The sequence below is a fragment of the Elgaria multicarinata genome, chromosome 4 (assembly GCF_023053635.1).
Source record: "Elgaria multicarinata webbii isolate HBS135686 ecotype San Diego chromosome 4, rElgMul1.1.pri, whole genome shotgun sequence".
In the NCBI taxonomy this organism is placed as follows: domain Eukaryota; kingdom Metazoa; phylum Chordata; class Lepidosauria; order Squamata; family Anguidae; genus Elgaria; species Elgaria multicarinata.
The window spans coordinates 76,372,845-76,388,130 of record NC_086174.1 but is presented as its reverse complement, the minus strand read 5'-3'; the positions used below and the strand labels follow the sequence as shown (position 1 = coordinate 76,388,130).

Here is a 15,286-nt window from a genome sequence, read left to right as displayed (position 1 = left end):
ACTCACCTATATGTCTTTTCCATATGGTAAAGCATTGGTTGAACCTGCTTTTACACAAGATAACAATTCTTACCTAAGCAAATTTTAACTTTCTACCCAGGCTCCTAAAATTCTTCTAAAAATTAATCAGCTCAGTAGCTAAGCTCAAGAGGACCACATGCAGTGTTCTGTTCATACACCTGTGTTTTGTTTTTTTCATCCTCCTTTGCCACTGGAGCCTCTTGTCCATCCCTCCCCTTTCTCCACAAAGCTGCTCCTGAAGGTTGGGCGACCTCCTGGAAGAGGCCTTGATGTGGCATGAGAGGCTGCGGCAGGAAAGCTGGCAATCCACATGGGTGTGCAGAAATGCTTCTGCCTTGCACACGGTGCTCTTTGGTTCCAATAAGCTCTTTGACAGTGTTTTGTTTCAAAGTTTGGGCAAATGAAGCCATAAGGAAAATAAAAAACTGACAAACAAACTGGGACTTATGGAGTGTTCCTGTGGGCTTACGTGATCTCCGACTTGCTTCCCCAAAGACCTTCGTATCCAATTTGTTATATTGCATAGAATCCTCTACTTGGAAATTTTTGGAAACAAAAATAATAAAATGTGTATTGTTGGGTTTTTTTAAAAAAAGAAAAACAATAGTTTGTTTCTACAATTAGCTTATTATATCTGCCTGAAAAGAAGTAGAAATAAGTTTCCTCTTTATATATGTGTGTGTGTGTGTATACCGTATTTCTTCGATTGTAAGACGCCATAGATTGTAAGACGCACACTAATTTCAGTACCACCAACAGAAAAAAAACAAACCTAAGACACACCCACGATTCTAAGATGCACCCCATTTTTAGAGATGTTTATATGGGGGGAAAAGTGCATCTTAGAATTGAAGAAATACGGTATATATAGGATTCCTTCTGCCACAACTGGTATGTGGCCACCATTTGCCATATAAACTTGAGTATATTTATAGTTATTGTTAAGTAAGAAGTACTACATCATCAATACCAGGGATAGACAACATGGTGCTCTCCAGATAACTTGGACTACAATACCCAAAATCCTTGGCCATTGGCGATGTTGACTAGGGCTTATGGGAGTTGTAGTCCAAAATATCTGGAGGCTACCAGGTTGCCTAACTTTATACATTTTAAACAGATACTAACAATGCCAATGATATGTTTTCACTGCTGTGAGAAAGCAAAACAAAACTGATGTATAGGAGACGGTTGGAATGCCACTGTACCACTTACTTGGCAGTTCCTGATATGGGGAGGAAAGCTGAATGGAACTGAGACATGTTGACAGCTGGGGTGGAGGGAGGGAGGGAGGGAGGGAGGGAGGGAGGGGAGCTTGTGTAGTTGTTGCTTGACTATAATCCATAAAAAAAATTAAAAACCTACATCATATAAAATTATGACTTTAAATCTCTATAAATTAAACCATTTTTATAATCTTGATGTTTGTGATTACAGTTTATGATGTCAATGCAGGGATGATTATTATGGCTCTTTCTAAGCCTTTTAAAATATAGCCAAACCACTTTACGATTTTCGGTGCTGGCTTTTCATTGTGATAACTGTGTGAACTTGGTAAGGAAGTTGGGCAGAAGACAGCATTGAGTGTGCTTGTGGTATAACACCCCCCCACACACACACTTCCACCACCCCATTCCCTTTCCAAAGCGGAGAACCTGAAACATTAAATGTAAGAGCTGTTTCGCTTCTTCTGCTGTATTGCAAAAGAGTCACCATTGGCTTTGCCAAGTTTCCTGTTGTTCATCAAGAGAATAAATGATTGATTTTTTAAATTATTTTTTTAAAATGTATTACAACATGATCAAATGTGTTATAAAATTTAAAATAGGCAAATTGGACAGATTGTCATAGTTGCTCTGTTTATTGTTGTTTTAAAATTGAATTGTATCCTCTACTTTTGGGGAGTGTAGGGGATCTGCAGTGGAGAGGAAGAATATTGAAAAATCGGGCTACCTGTTTTGCATGAGTAGAAACACCTTCCTCTACTGCAAAGCCACCCATTGTTACTGATTAGTTGATTGAGAGTATGATATTGACTAGCATGTGCTGAGACTTCCAGAATCACCTTGGTAAGAAAATAGGATTATGACACAATCCTGTGCATGTTGAGACAGAAAAAAGTCATTCAACTGCCAGCATTCCCCAGCTAGCTAGGGAGTTGTAGGACTTTTATCTGTCTAAACATGGATAGGAAGGATTGCACCTTTAGGCTTTATATTATTAGTACAAATACTTTAGGACTAACACAATATTGTATGTGTTCTGTGATGTGTTTATTCTAAACTGAATAAAACCTAAATTATGAAAGCTGTCAACCCTCAACCAATATGTTAATTTCTATAATAGTATTTAAATATGTAATACATTTTTGAGCTTCAGTCTTACTTATATAGACGTGAATGGTGTCAATGAAAGCTGCTACTAACTGAGTTACTATGAGGATTTTCAAGTTCAGTGCTTTAGATATTACCTGTAGCTCAAACCTAGGGTGCTTCCAGATGAGGCTTTTATGGTGCAATCATCCTGTCTCATTCACAAAATTCTGTGGGAGTTCCAGATGTCAACATCTTCCACTCGTCATCCTCCTGTGTTTTTCTGCTTCTTTCTCTTACTGCAAAAAATATGTTAAGAAATTAAAGACAAAATACTTCCATAATGCCTTCTATTGATTAATGGTAGTATCTCTCTGTCTGGAAGCACCTCTGTTTTATACAGAAAGACTGTCTAAGATAGCCTTTCCTTGCCCATACTATGTGCCCAGTTACATACAATATCCCATCTTGGGATGCAGTATTCTTGATTGTTCTGCAGGAAATACATCTGGACTCAACTGGTACCAGATTTTAAAACTGGATATATTTCTGACAATATTTGATCATATTTGAATTTTTTTCCATCTACCATCCGTTGACTTGTGTTAAAAGAGAAATCTGCTGTTTAAAACTCCTTAACTTTGTTTTAACCAATACAACCATAATTGCTATTGAAGAGTAACCTGCAGTAGTGGGTTAGCAACAAGATTAAATGTAATAATCAATCTAAATAATGTGCTAAGCTGATGTTGAAGGGGGTGAGGATCTCTATGTTGGGCAATTAATATTGTACTGCAAGCAGTGGTATTAAGGAATGAAACAATGATTATTTTAATTGCTCATCATGTGATAAATCCCCCCCCCCCCCGGGTATGCACACCTTGGTATTCTGTTCAAAGCTGGAAATATTGGCTTGGTTGAAAATGAAGTGCAGAGGCTAGTGTATATATTATAGACAGATGTTTGAAAAGTTGTTTGAATAAGTACATAAATGATAAAGATCTGAGAGCAAAGTGTATGTACTGAGTTTGTTTCATGTCATGATGTGTGTGTGCCTTAATAAGAATGTGTACATAAAAAGCGGTTAATTGGTATATGGTGGGTTAAGAAGAGCTCTGCTGTATTAGACCAAAAAGCCATCTAATTCAGCATTTTGTTTCCAACAGTGTTTAGCCAAATGCCTTTGGGAAACCTACAAGCAGAACATGAAGGCAGCAGATATCCCATGTTTGTCTCCAGCACTGTCTCCTGTCTCTGAATAGTCACATTTAGTTATCATGGCTAATAGATATACATAGTCCAATCCTCAACAAATTTGTTTAGTGGCAATCACCACATCTTTTATGGCAGTGAATCCCATCAGTGAATTTTGCATCGTACAGAGCAATTGATCATGTCTGCGTTAGGCCTACTGATAATCAATTTCATTGGGTGACCCGAAGTTCTAATATTATGAGACAGGATGAAATGTCTTTGCTTTACATCAGCATTATCTAACCTGGTGCTCTGTAGATGTGTGGGACTGCCATTCCTATCATTCCCAGCCACTTTGGCCCTGGTAACTGGGAATGGTGGCAGTAGTAGTCCAACACATCTGGAAGGCACCAGGTTGGAGAGGACTGCCCTACACATTGCCTGAAGTCACTGTCAGTTCCCTTGAGTAAGCTCCTCATTGTTTCTGCATAAGTTTGGAGTTCAAGGCAAATGTGCTCTGCCACATAGCCAGTGTTTGGTTATCTGTGACACGCTTGCATATGACAGTTGTTGGCTTGATTTGAGTGAACAAAATCACCTGTTGGCAGTAGTTATACAGCACTTTTTTTAAAAAAAAATGTTTACTGCCTAATAGCTGAAGGTCTCTGGGCAGTTCATTTCTAGTGTCCCATGCATTTTGAGAGTCAGAGGATTCTTGTAATATCTGGGAAGTGTGTGGTGTTCTACTAGGCCAGGATATATCAACCTTGTCAGAGAATTACCTGCAGCCCTGACCGCCATGTCCATACAATACACTTTCCTAAGCATAACAGTTCTTCCTGTTAGTTATTGGCCAGAGGCTGCCCAGGTCCCAAATCTTTCCTTGCACACAACTATCACTGGCTTTACATTTCCGGTGATGACATCAGGTTGTGGTTGGCCACAGAGCCCTATGCGTTGAACTGATGGAGAGAGTGTATGTCAGCAGTGGTCTGCCCAATCAAGATATATGCAAATTGAGATTTATTCTGTGCAAGCCTCTCCAGTACCCTTGTAACGGTAAGGCCACACACTTGGAAAAAGACCTGCAATGATGGTTTTCAAATCGTTCCTTTCAGACAAGAGCGTACCTCAGTGTAGTTCTTGTTTTCCCCCTCTTTATATTCTAGTTTCCATTATAAATGCCCTTTATTAATATTATGCTGCCAGGAAAATACATATGAAAAGCATGCTGCTAATGGGTTTATGGTTATATAACTATACCTATCGATTCCAGATATCTGTGCAGCACTCAACAGTTAATTTAGGGTGCTTTTCATACCCAAGCAAATGCTCAGTAAAGGATGGCAGCTTAGAAACAACTTGTAGAAAAAAGACTCTTAAAAGACTGCACAATGCATCCCAACAGTCCCTGGGGATGTATATGTGTAACCTGGACACTGTGCAGGTACTGTTGCCGCTTCCATTCTGGCTGCAGTTTCCATCACCCCAGCAGCATCTAGTCTACAAAAGCTCATGCCATAATACATTCATTAGTCTTTTCATGTGTCACCCGGCTCATCTTATTTTTTGCTGTAAGAGAGATGAACACAGCTACCTTCTGGACATCAAGATGAAACAGCATTGCATGGAGGGCCAGCTTCATAAGTAATGTGAATGTGTCCCCTAGCAATGTTGAAACATACAGGAAAAAAATTATCTTGGCAGACACAATGTTTGCCAGGTTCCACATGGAATTTTATGGGGCTCAGATGGGCATGTAGAGGAGCAAATCACCGGGGGGGGGGGGATGAAAAAAAGAGGATAACCAAGAAACAAATACTTGTGTATTTAATAAGTATATTGAAGATATAAAGCTGAGAATTTTCACTATGTTAAATCATTTTTGAAATTTGAAAAAGCAAGTGTCACTCTAGGAAAACTTGAGATTATTTTCATTGACCTATTTCAGGGTAAAAAATAGTAATACTGAGGGGTAGGTGTGTGTGTGTGAACCTGTAACTATCATAATCCTAAGGAAGATGAGCGATACCTCTCTACCCACTTACTCAATATTAAGGAAAAAGTCAGGATTCATTTGTAGGCACTGCTACCTACACTTTTAATCTTTTCTCTAACAGGAGGCCTAATTAACATTTTGCAGTACTGGCAGCCCCATCTGGAAACAACTATTCAACCACCCACATTAATACCCAAGCTTTTTCCTTTCCTTTAATTAAAATGCTGTCAGAACATAGTTAGCTCATGAAAGAACTTCCTGAAGTTAACAGTTGAATAGGGAGGTGAAGAAAATTTATAGAGCCCAGTTGTGCTGATCTGCAGTTGATGTATAACTGCCTCTTTTTGACACTTTTGTCCGCTATAGCTTGGTTGTTTCTTTCTCCTCCAAGTAGGGAAACAAAATGGGCGAGGGAATATGTTTTGTGTTATATTACACCAGCGAACGTACCTGGCTACACGCGAGTTGGAGTAGTCTTTAGTTTGATACAGTGAAGCCTTCAAGCAAAGTTACATGGCTGTCAGAATTGGTCACATTAGAAGGCTGCCTTATACTGAGTCAGACCATTGGTGCATCTAGCCTAGTATTGTTGACACTGATTGGCAGTGTCTCTCCAGGGTTACAGGCAGGATTCTTTCCTTGCCCTACCAGGAGAAGCTGGGGATTGAACCTTGGACCTTCTGCATGCAAACTATGGGCTCTATCACACTGAGCTACAGCCCCTCCCCACCATGGCAGGGACATTGTGCATGCCCCTACCATGGTGCACCTTTATAGGCTTTGGGGGTGGGGTCTGCCCACTACATTAATCTGAGAGGGAGGTATTTTTATTCTTTAGTCTGTTTTCATTCTGCATAATTGCTTACTGTATTCTGTTACGGTTATTTGTTGTTTTTATTATTTATATGTTTGTGTGAATAATTTTATTCACACTTCTGTACACACACACACCAAAATCCTTTTGATGAAGGAAAGTTTAGAAATATTTGAAATAAATCAATAATCCTAACTTTGGCTAGTGGAAGTAAGCCACCTTCAAATAATGGTTCATGAATCTGGCTTGTTTTCAATAACCAAAGTTAAGAAGAGCCACAGTTTAGGGTTAAGATGTAATTTTAACTGTGGTTCATCAAAAATGGAAGTGGAAGCTTCTGATATCTTCATGGCCGTGCCAGAGGGGAGGTAGGGAGCTCTAGCCCAAGGCTCATTGTGGCTCATCCTCATAATGCTGAACTTGTTTGTGAACTGGAATAGTATGGAGCTCTATAAACTCATTGATGTTGCACTTGTGAATGGGCCACTACAGAGAGGTCTTTGATATCCCCTTGCATTTCTTCAAATGTCATGCTTTTCAATAGGTTTAGTTCACAGATTCAGCTGCTGTCATCAAGAGCTTGATCCAGTCCACTGCTAGTGCTTTCAGTATGGGCCTGTGTACCTCTCCTTTTACAAATGCAGCCAACAGGGATATCAGTTTGAGCTCCGCATCCCTGTTAAGACTTCATTGGGACCAGTGCTTGGATACTGTGATGGGCTGGATGAGGGTCAACCAAATGAAATTGGTAAGATGAATGCTCTATGGGTGAGTGATTCCGAGGTCCAGGAATTATGTATTTTACTTTTTCTGGATGGGGTTGCACTTCCCCTACAGTGGCTGACTATTGTAATGTGCTTTATGTGAGGCTGCCGTTGAGATTGGTGTAGAAGCTGCAGTTACTGTAGAATGCGGCAGCTAGATTGCTCAGTGGACTTTTTTACTGAAAGTTCTGCACTGTGCTGAAAGCTCTGCACTGACTGCCAATTGGTTTAATTTCTTTTTAGCTGTGTATATTTATTGCTTTATATTGTATGATTTTATCTGTACGCCACCCTGAAATCCTAGTGATATAGGGCGGGATACAAATGTTTTAAATAAATAAATAAATAAACTTCCAAGCCATTTTCAAGGTGCTATTGTTGGTTTATAAAACACTAAACAGCTCAGGACCAGGTCATTTGAGAGACCACCTTTATCCAACCTGGTCTTTATGTTCTGCGGGGGAGGGGGCAACCTGTTTTTTATGTTCCATGGATGGGGGGGGGGGGACTTTCTGACCATACCAGTCGAAACTCAACTGACTGCAATGAGGAGGAGGGTCTTCTCAACTGTGGCACCCACAATGTGGAATAATCTCCCCGTTGAGATCAGGCGGGCTCCAATTGAGTATTTCCACCAACAACTGTTGATACACTTGTTTGTCCAGGAATTTCCCTGACTGCTAGTATTGTCAGCTTCTCCCAGTTTTTTAAAATTGAGACTGTATTGTTTTTATCATTGTCTTAATGATTGGTTTTATTATATTTTATCATGATTTTATATTTTAAAACAGTATAGAAATCTTTTAAAATAAATAAATGTATAGTTAAGTAATCAAATGTAGAGAAAACAAGTGATATGCATCTGTGAGCCAGGCCTTTAGACACCATGAATTGAGACTTTGTTACTCCCTGGCAAGACTGTGTGTGAATTTACAGCATAATAAAACAAAATCTATTGAGGTTTCGTCAGACATGGGTGTTTATCATAATTGTTGAAGAGGTGTGCTTAGATTAGGTAAACACATACTTGAACATTCAGTTCCAAGGTGCATATTGAGGAAGCTGCTAGTAGAGATGGGGGAAACAGAGAGCCTCAAGCTCATTGAAATTCTCCAAAGTTCACTTCAAAGCTCGCTCCTGTTTTTCTGGCTCGTTCAAACAGGAGAAGTGCACATTTCAAGCATGATAATAGACATTTTGCACTAACTTGTAATACTCATAGTCCTTTTGAGCAACCTGTGGTGACTATCTGGAATTCTACGAATACCCGTTTTGAGTTGAAAATTAAATATATTAGGACTCGTTAACAGAATAAACTTGGAAGTTTGACAGTAGCATATCTAGAAGGCTGATAGAACTGAGTTCTGTATTTCAGAGTGCTGGTTCAGCATCTACTGCTATCTTTTTCTGGTTCTGAGTTAGAATATACTGCTTAGGCTTGCTTACACATGTGCAATAGTTTTTAAATTAGTTTTTTTCACACAGAAAAACCTTAACTGTGCCTCAGATTTTATTTTTAAAGTTGATTTTAAAAGTTGTTAGATGTACACTGCCAAACACTGTGGAGCATCTATTATTTACTCCTTCATGTTGAATTTAAAAATTGGGACTTTGCAACAGGTTTCAGAATGAAATATGCTGAGTTCTTTCTTCTTCTTTGTTTGTATAGTTGATGGGATAGACAAAGCATCAATTGCAAACTCAGATGGGCCAACTTCTGGATCCCGAACTCCTCCTTTCAAGAGGAAGGGCAAACTTTCTACTATTGGTAAAATCTTCAAACCATGGAAATGGCGAAAGAAGAAGACAAGTGAAAAATTTAGAGAAACATCAGCAGGTATGGCTATTGACAATGGCAAAGAATTACTTTGTGAAGCCTGTAAAGTATTACTATTTATTGGTGGAAGAATTAGTCCCAAACCAAAGGACTGTATAATTAGCTCTGCTAGGACTTCCTGATTTCTAGGACTTCCTGATTTGAGCCTTTTTGATGTTGGGCCCTACTGTCCTTTTGATTCTTGCAAGGTGTCCTTGAATTTGGTTAAGTTCTTAAAACTTTGCCTGAAGCAGTGCTTCAGCTAGTCACCAATGTGGTAACAATTAAACTAAAAATGCAGCCACTTTCCCAACGCATATCCGGTACAGGGAGCAAGACAGGAAAAAACAATAGTATAAACAATTAAAATGTTGGCAGGTATGAACAGCAGGAGATTCTTTACTTTACTCAGATATTATTTGATTATGGAGAAGCTAGCAGCCCCTCTTCCAATATATAACTCCCCTACTGTGTTACTCATTTCAAGATCTTTGACCCTAGCTGTGACTAATTTCATGTCTTTTGCCCCTTTCAGAATCTGGATCTGAGAAATATGTTGCACATTAAATAGATAAGAACATAAGAAGACCCATGCTGGATCAGACCAAGGTCCATCTAGTCCAGCATTCTTTTCACACAGTGACCAACCAGCTATTGACCAGGAACCCACAAGAACACGAGTGCTATAGCACCCTCCTACCCATGTTCCACAGCAACTGGTATATATAGGATTACAGCCTCTGCTACTGGAGGTAGCATATATCTATCAGGACTAGTAGCCACTGATAGCTTTCTCCTCCAGGAATTTATCTAACTCCCTTTTAAAGCCATCCAAATGGGTGTCCACATGGTTTAACTAACCACTTGTGAAGAAGTCAACCACCAGTGTGATTTAAACAGCAGTTTGTGATGCAGTAGTGATGGCTGGCTACTTTTGAAAGCAGGATGCTGGATTGGATGGACCTTCAGTCTGACACAGCAGAGCTCTTCTTATGTTCTTATCAAACTTTGGGTGCACTGATAGAGGATTCCTGAATTATGACCATTGTGAACTGCCTTAGACAGCCGATACGCAACATCCATTACTGGGAGATGGTAATGCACCCCCTGCCCAGGTCAACATGCACAGTACTTATGTCTGGCCACAAGCTCCTTTACTTGGGAGTAAAACTACAATAATAATAGCTGTTCTTCCATAACACCCCAAATCAGCTGCCTCAGGCAGCTTCCTCACTATGCTGAAGCCACAACTATCCATCTTTGGTAATCTCCAGATGGGATTACTGTAATGCATTAAATATGGGGCTGCCTTTGATAATGGTTCAGAAGCTTCAACTGGTACCAACTACAGCTGCCAGGATTTTGCCTGGCCCAGCCAATTTGGATCATATCTCATCCGTGTTAAAAGAGCTTCACTGGCTGCTTGCAAGCCCAGACTAGCAGAGATTACTTTTAAAGCCCCAAATAGCTTGGAAGTTGGAGCCCAGGTATCTGAAGAAGTGCTTTCTCCCATACCATCCCACTTGCACTTTCAGATCATCAACTAAGGCACTTCTCTCATTCCCTGTTGGTTAAAGGTGAAGTGAGTAGGTGATAGCCAGAACAAGGGTCTTTTCAGACATGGCACTCTATGGAATACCCTCTCCTGACATTAACATTGTTATCCGTTAGGTGCAAGGCAACCCCCTTTTTTTCTCCCAGGTTCTTAATTTTAGGCATTTTAAAATCTTGATGTTTGTTCTGTTTTATTCTGCTTGTTAGTCTGAATTATATGCAATTTTATTGTTTTGATATTTTAATTGGCTTGTACCCCACCTCAGATTAATCAACTGCATATTCTGCAGCCTATTAATTTTTCCCCATACCAATGAAAAAGAAGAACATTGTGCTACATGTACCCAATATCTTTTTTTCTGTCTTTCATTAATCCCAGCCATGTGGTCTCTGCCTTCCTGATCTTCTATTCCGATTCCTTGCAAATTTCTGCCCATCACCATTTTCTCTGTAGTCAGTTACTTTACATTCCTTTTCATTCTATCTGCTCATCCTACTCTGTCTCCGTGGACTAACTTCATGGTTGTTCGAAAGGTACTGCTGAACTCAAAGGAGCTGCTTTTGTACCCTTACTCCGTTACACTGATCTCCTGGGTCCTAATTATTTTGGCCTATTACTGGACTTGGGTCATGATTCTGCAAACGCCACCATGTCTCAGTTTTCCCATCATAGCTATCGATTAGCTATAGGAGAATGAACTTAAGGACAGAGAAGAAGGAGCACCTACAAATGTTTTTTCAAGCTACTGCATTTTAACAAAGAAGACTGTATTGTAGCACTTTCACAAAGGAATGGTCTTCTCTCTCAGCTCTGATGGTGGAAGGGAGAGGGAATTTTTGTGGACTCCCCCCTCCCCCTGCACACACCCATATCCACTGTTCTAGTAGGGGCCGGAAGCCTCTGAAGCAGATTTCACAGTGCCCCAGGGGCTGCTTGAGGAATCTTTGAAAGTTGCTTCCATCCCTTTCACCAGTGACAGCATTCCATGAGTTGAACTCCATTCAGGGGATGTTCATTCTGGTGGGAACAAATTCAGAAAGTACGTTTTCGTTGGAGTGCATGTGCGCTCACCACCTCCTTTAAAAAAAACAAAAAACGGCAGGCACAACACCCTCCTTCCTCCTGGGATGTCACGCCCACATGTGGACTAAGGGGAGGCTCTCATGATCAGGATATCGTGAGATCCTCCCCGCTCCCTCCATTTCCTGACTCTGGAAACTCTTGGGGAATTTCCTCCCCCGCCATTGACCCAACTGTTCTTCTAGCTCCACCTATGAATCTGAATTGGAGTTTTTGGACTCCAAGGGAGCCTGAGCCCAATCTTGCAACATAAAAATGGCAAGTGGTGCCTTTTATTTACTTCCATCAAACATTCTCTGTAATCCCCCCCTATTTCCTCACACAACACTTTCCGCACAGATTAAAGGTCAGATGCCAAATCTTACAAAATTTACAAAAAATGTAATGGCATTATTTAAAATGAAACTGAATAATATCCTTCAGTTATCTTTATTTCCGAATTCCCATTTGTCTCATAGTGTGTTGTTGAAGCATTTGATTTTGTGTTTCTTATTATAAGTTTTTATAGTACAACAGTAAATTAATGTTTCTTACAAAAATGTATCTGTGCAAACTAAAAATAATAATAAATACCTCCCATCATATGAAGCACTTTGGCAAATTCTCACCCACTAAATTTCTCCAATATTTAGTGACCTTCACCTACATGTTCTCATTTGTTCTTCTTCGGGTTCCATCTCTTTCATATTATCGAAATACAATTATTTCTTAATGAAGGTAAAGTGCCTGATACTGAGATATCTTGCTTGCTGTACCTTTTATTCCTTCTGCATAGTTCACGTAGGGGTCCATACAATTAAGAAACCTGACATTTCTTTGCTATGTGTGAGGAATTTCAGTGGATAGGTGACTGTTTCCATGATGAGGAGTTGATGAGCCTAGCTCAGTACTAGGCATCTGGTGAACAGCAGTACTGGCATTTGCCTTTTGAGTTCGTGACACACACATCCCATCAAAACTTTTAAAACTTATTAGTAAGAAAGAAGAATAAATATGGGGAGGGGTTGGAGGCAGGAAAACTGCAATTCAGATGTTCTATAAAATGCAATTGCATTATCCTTAAATTACCACATCTATTCCCAATAACATTTTGCTTTTCAGAAGCCATAATTAGATTGGAGCATTAGCATAATGAGTATGCCTCCTTTGAGAGGGTGAGTGAGAAATGTAGAAAAATTCTAAGTCTTCAGAAGGTGGTGAAGCAAGCTAGGGTTTCTTTTAATGCAGAAACAGAATATTTTCGAGCTAAATATGAACATGAGAACAAGTATGCTAATCATCATCTGCGCAAGTGTCCTTATTTTGCATGAACTTGTAGAAAGGATCCATAGCTTCGTGACAGAGCACATGAATTGCATGCAGATGTTTCCAGGTTCAATTCACAGCATCTCCAGTTTAAAAACAGGAAATGATATTGGGTAGAAGGGTTGGGAATATTTCTTCTGAAGCTTTGGCGAGCAACTGGCAGTGAAAGTAGACAAAATGAGCTTGGTAGATCATAGTCTGACTTGGAATAAGCTTCATCTCTTGACAGGGACTTACTGCAGTTAAAATACTTCCTAACCATTATGTTCTGCAGAATTTAGATTTAGGCAGGGAAAGTTATAATAGCAAGACAGATAAATAGTAGTATCAAACAAGGACATGAGGAGTACATGGTTAGAGACCATGAAACCATGCACAGCACAGAAACACTACCTCCAGAAATATTCCCTCTAAATTTTTTTGACTGAGAACTAGAGAATCTCAGGAATCTACACATGCATTTAGAAGACTAACAATTCTGATCAAAAGTAAAGCTGCCAGATAACATTAGGACCTAAATTATATTCCATGTGTCTGTGTGTGAGAGAGAGAAAGGCAGAGAGAGAGATTGAGAGATTAAGACTGTCATCTTGAAAAGATAATTCATGAAGACCTTCCTGCTTAACAACTTTTGGAAGGCTGTCTACATAGGCATGATACAACAATTACAAGAGTAGACTAAGATAGGTAAGCGAAGAGGCCTAGACCAATGTGCAAAGCATAGGGAGATAGTTTTCCCTTTTGGCTGCAGCACCTCATACCATATTGAAGGTCCTGCTACCCTTAAAGTTTTCCTGACTTACAGGAGCATGTTTTGAGAGGGTCAAGAGATTGTGGTAGGAAGATGGATCCAAAAAGCTCAAATATACATGCATATTAATATATGGCATTATTCTATTTTATTTTGTTCTGTACAGCACCATGAAAATTGATGGCGCTATATAAATTATTATTATTATTATTATTATTATTATTATTATTATTATTATTATCATTAACAATAATGATGTTCCTAATGGCCATGTTCATCATCATTATCATCATCCCTGACGGTGTTTTATTTTTGACAGTGAAGGGGTGGGTAGGGGGGAGATGTATTGAGAGACTACCTTTCCTCCAAACCCCATAATCAGCACTTCCAAAGTGGACAGCACCAATTATCTGACTGGAGGAGGAGGACTGTCTATACACAAGGAAAGCCCTGGGGTGGGTGCACAGTGGCACTGCATCAATTATATGACACAGCAGCCACTGTGTACCACCCTGGGCCTTCCCTGCAAAGCTCCAAAGAAAAAAAGTTGGGGACTTACCCGATTTTTTTCTCCAGAGCGAGGTGAATATGGTGCATCCACTGTTTATCCTTGCTCGAGAGGCGTGGTGTGGCGGATGATGACCCCTGAGCAGAGGGCAGGGGCCTGGCCTGGCCGCTGGAAACTGTGTTTTTGCTGCAGTGTCAGGGTTAGCTGCCACCAACCCAAAGCAGCAAAAGTGCAGGGGTTTGCTTATTGTGGCGGCAACACACTGCAGTATAGGCAGCCCCCAGGATAGGGACTTAGGAAGCTGTCTCATGTCAAGTCACACTATCAGTCCGTCTAGCTCAATATTGTCTATACTGCCTGGCAGCAACTGTCTAGAGGTTCATACAAGGGTCTTTCCCAGCTCTGCCTAGAATTGCCAGGGATTGAATTTACCTTCTGCATGCAAGGCAGGTGCTCTACCACTGAGCCACAGTCCCCGTACCCAGCATGAAGGTGGGGAAATCCTAGTATTCAGAAAAGGCAAAAATGGACTGGGATGGATTGCTCAGAAACCCAGTGAATACAGGACAAAGAAAGCACACTAAAAATAAGGATTAAATTAATAGGTAAACATTTGTTGTATTCCTTCTTTAGAAAGGAAAGTGGTATAATACGTTACTTAACTATGCATTTTCTTGAATTGGCCTGTATCCAGAACTGACACATTGACTTTCCTCCATTGAGTTCCCAGAATCAAACATCATGATCATAAAGACTGTGTGAACTGTATATTCTATATTACAAGACAAAATCCTCATGAAGCCAGTCCCTTATTATTTTTTCATATATTTTTGTATTGAAATGATTTTAATCCATTTATATCTGAATAAATATATCTCCAGCTGAATATACTCACGTATCTATATTTTGGGGTTCGTCTAATATTCTCTTCCTCCTCCTCTTCCTCCTCTAGTACGCAGCATCACGCAGACATCCTGCACTAGGATCTTTGAATCAGGGCCATAGATTTTAAAGATGACCTGGTGCTTTATAAAAATTAAAGACAACAGGTTCCTATCTAGGTCACTCAAAAACTAAGCAGCCAAAAAATATAAGGGAGGAGAAGAGAAAAGAACAAAAGAGAAGAAAATAGGGGGGAAATAAGTGGTTGTACAAAAAAAAAGTTAT

The 15,286-nt window shown here is 39.9% G+C and overlaps 1 protein-coding gene across 1 annotated transcript in view; it reads left to right on the top strand.

Annotated features, from left to right (window-relative positions):
* Positions 1-15,286, top strand: part of PHACTR2 (phosphatase and actin regulator 2) — a 60,196-nt gene that overhangs the window by 14,378 nt on the left and 30,532 nt on the right. The window contains exon 2 of the mRNA XM_063124585.1: positions 8,774-8,941. Within this exon, the coding sequence (XP_062980655.1) occupies positions 8,774-8,941 (168 nt within the window). The remainder of the gene's footprint in view (positions 1-8,773; positions 8,942-15,286) is intronic.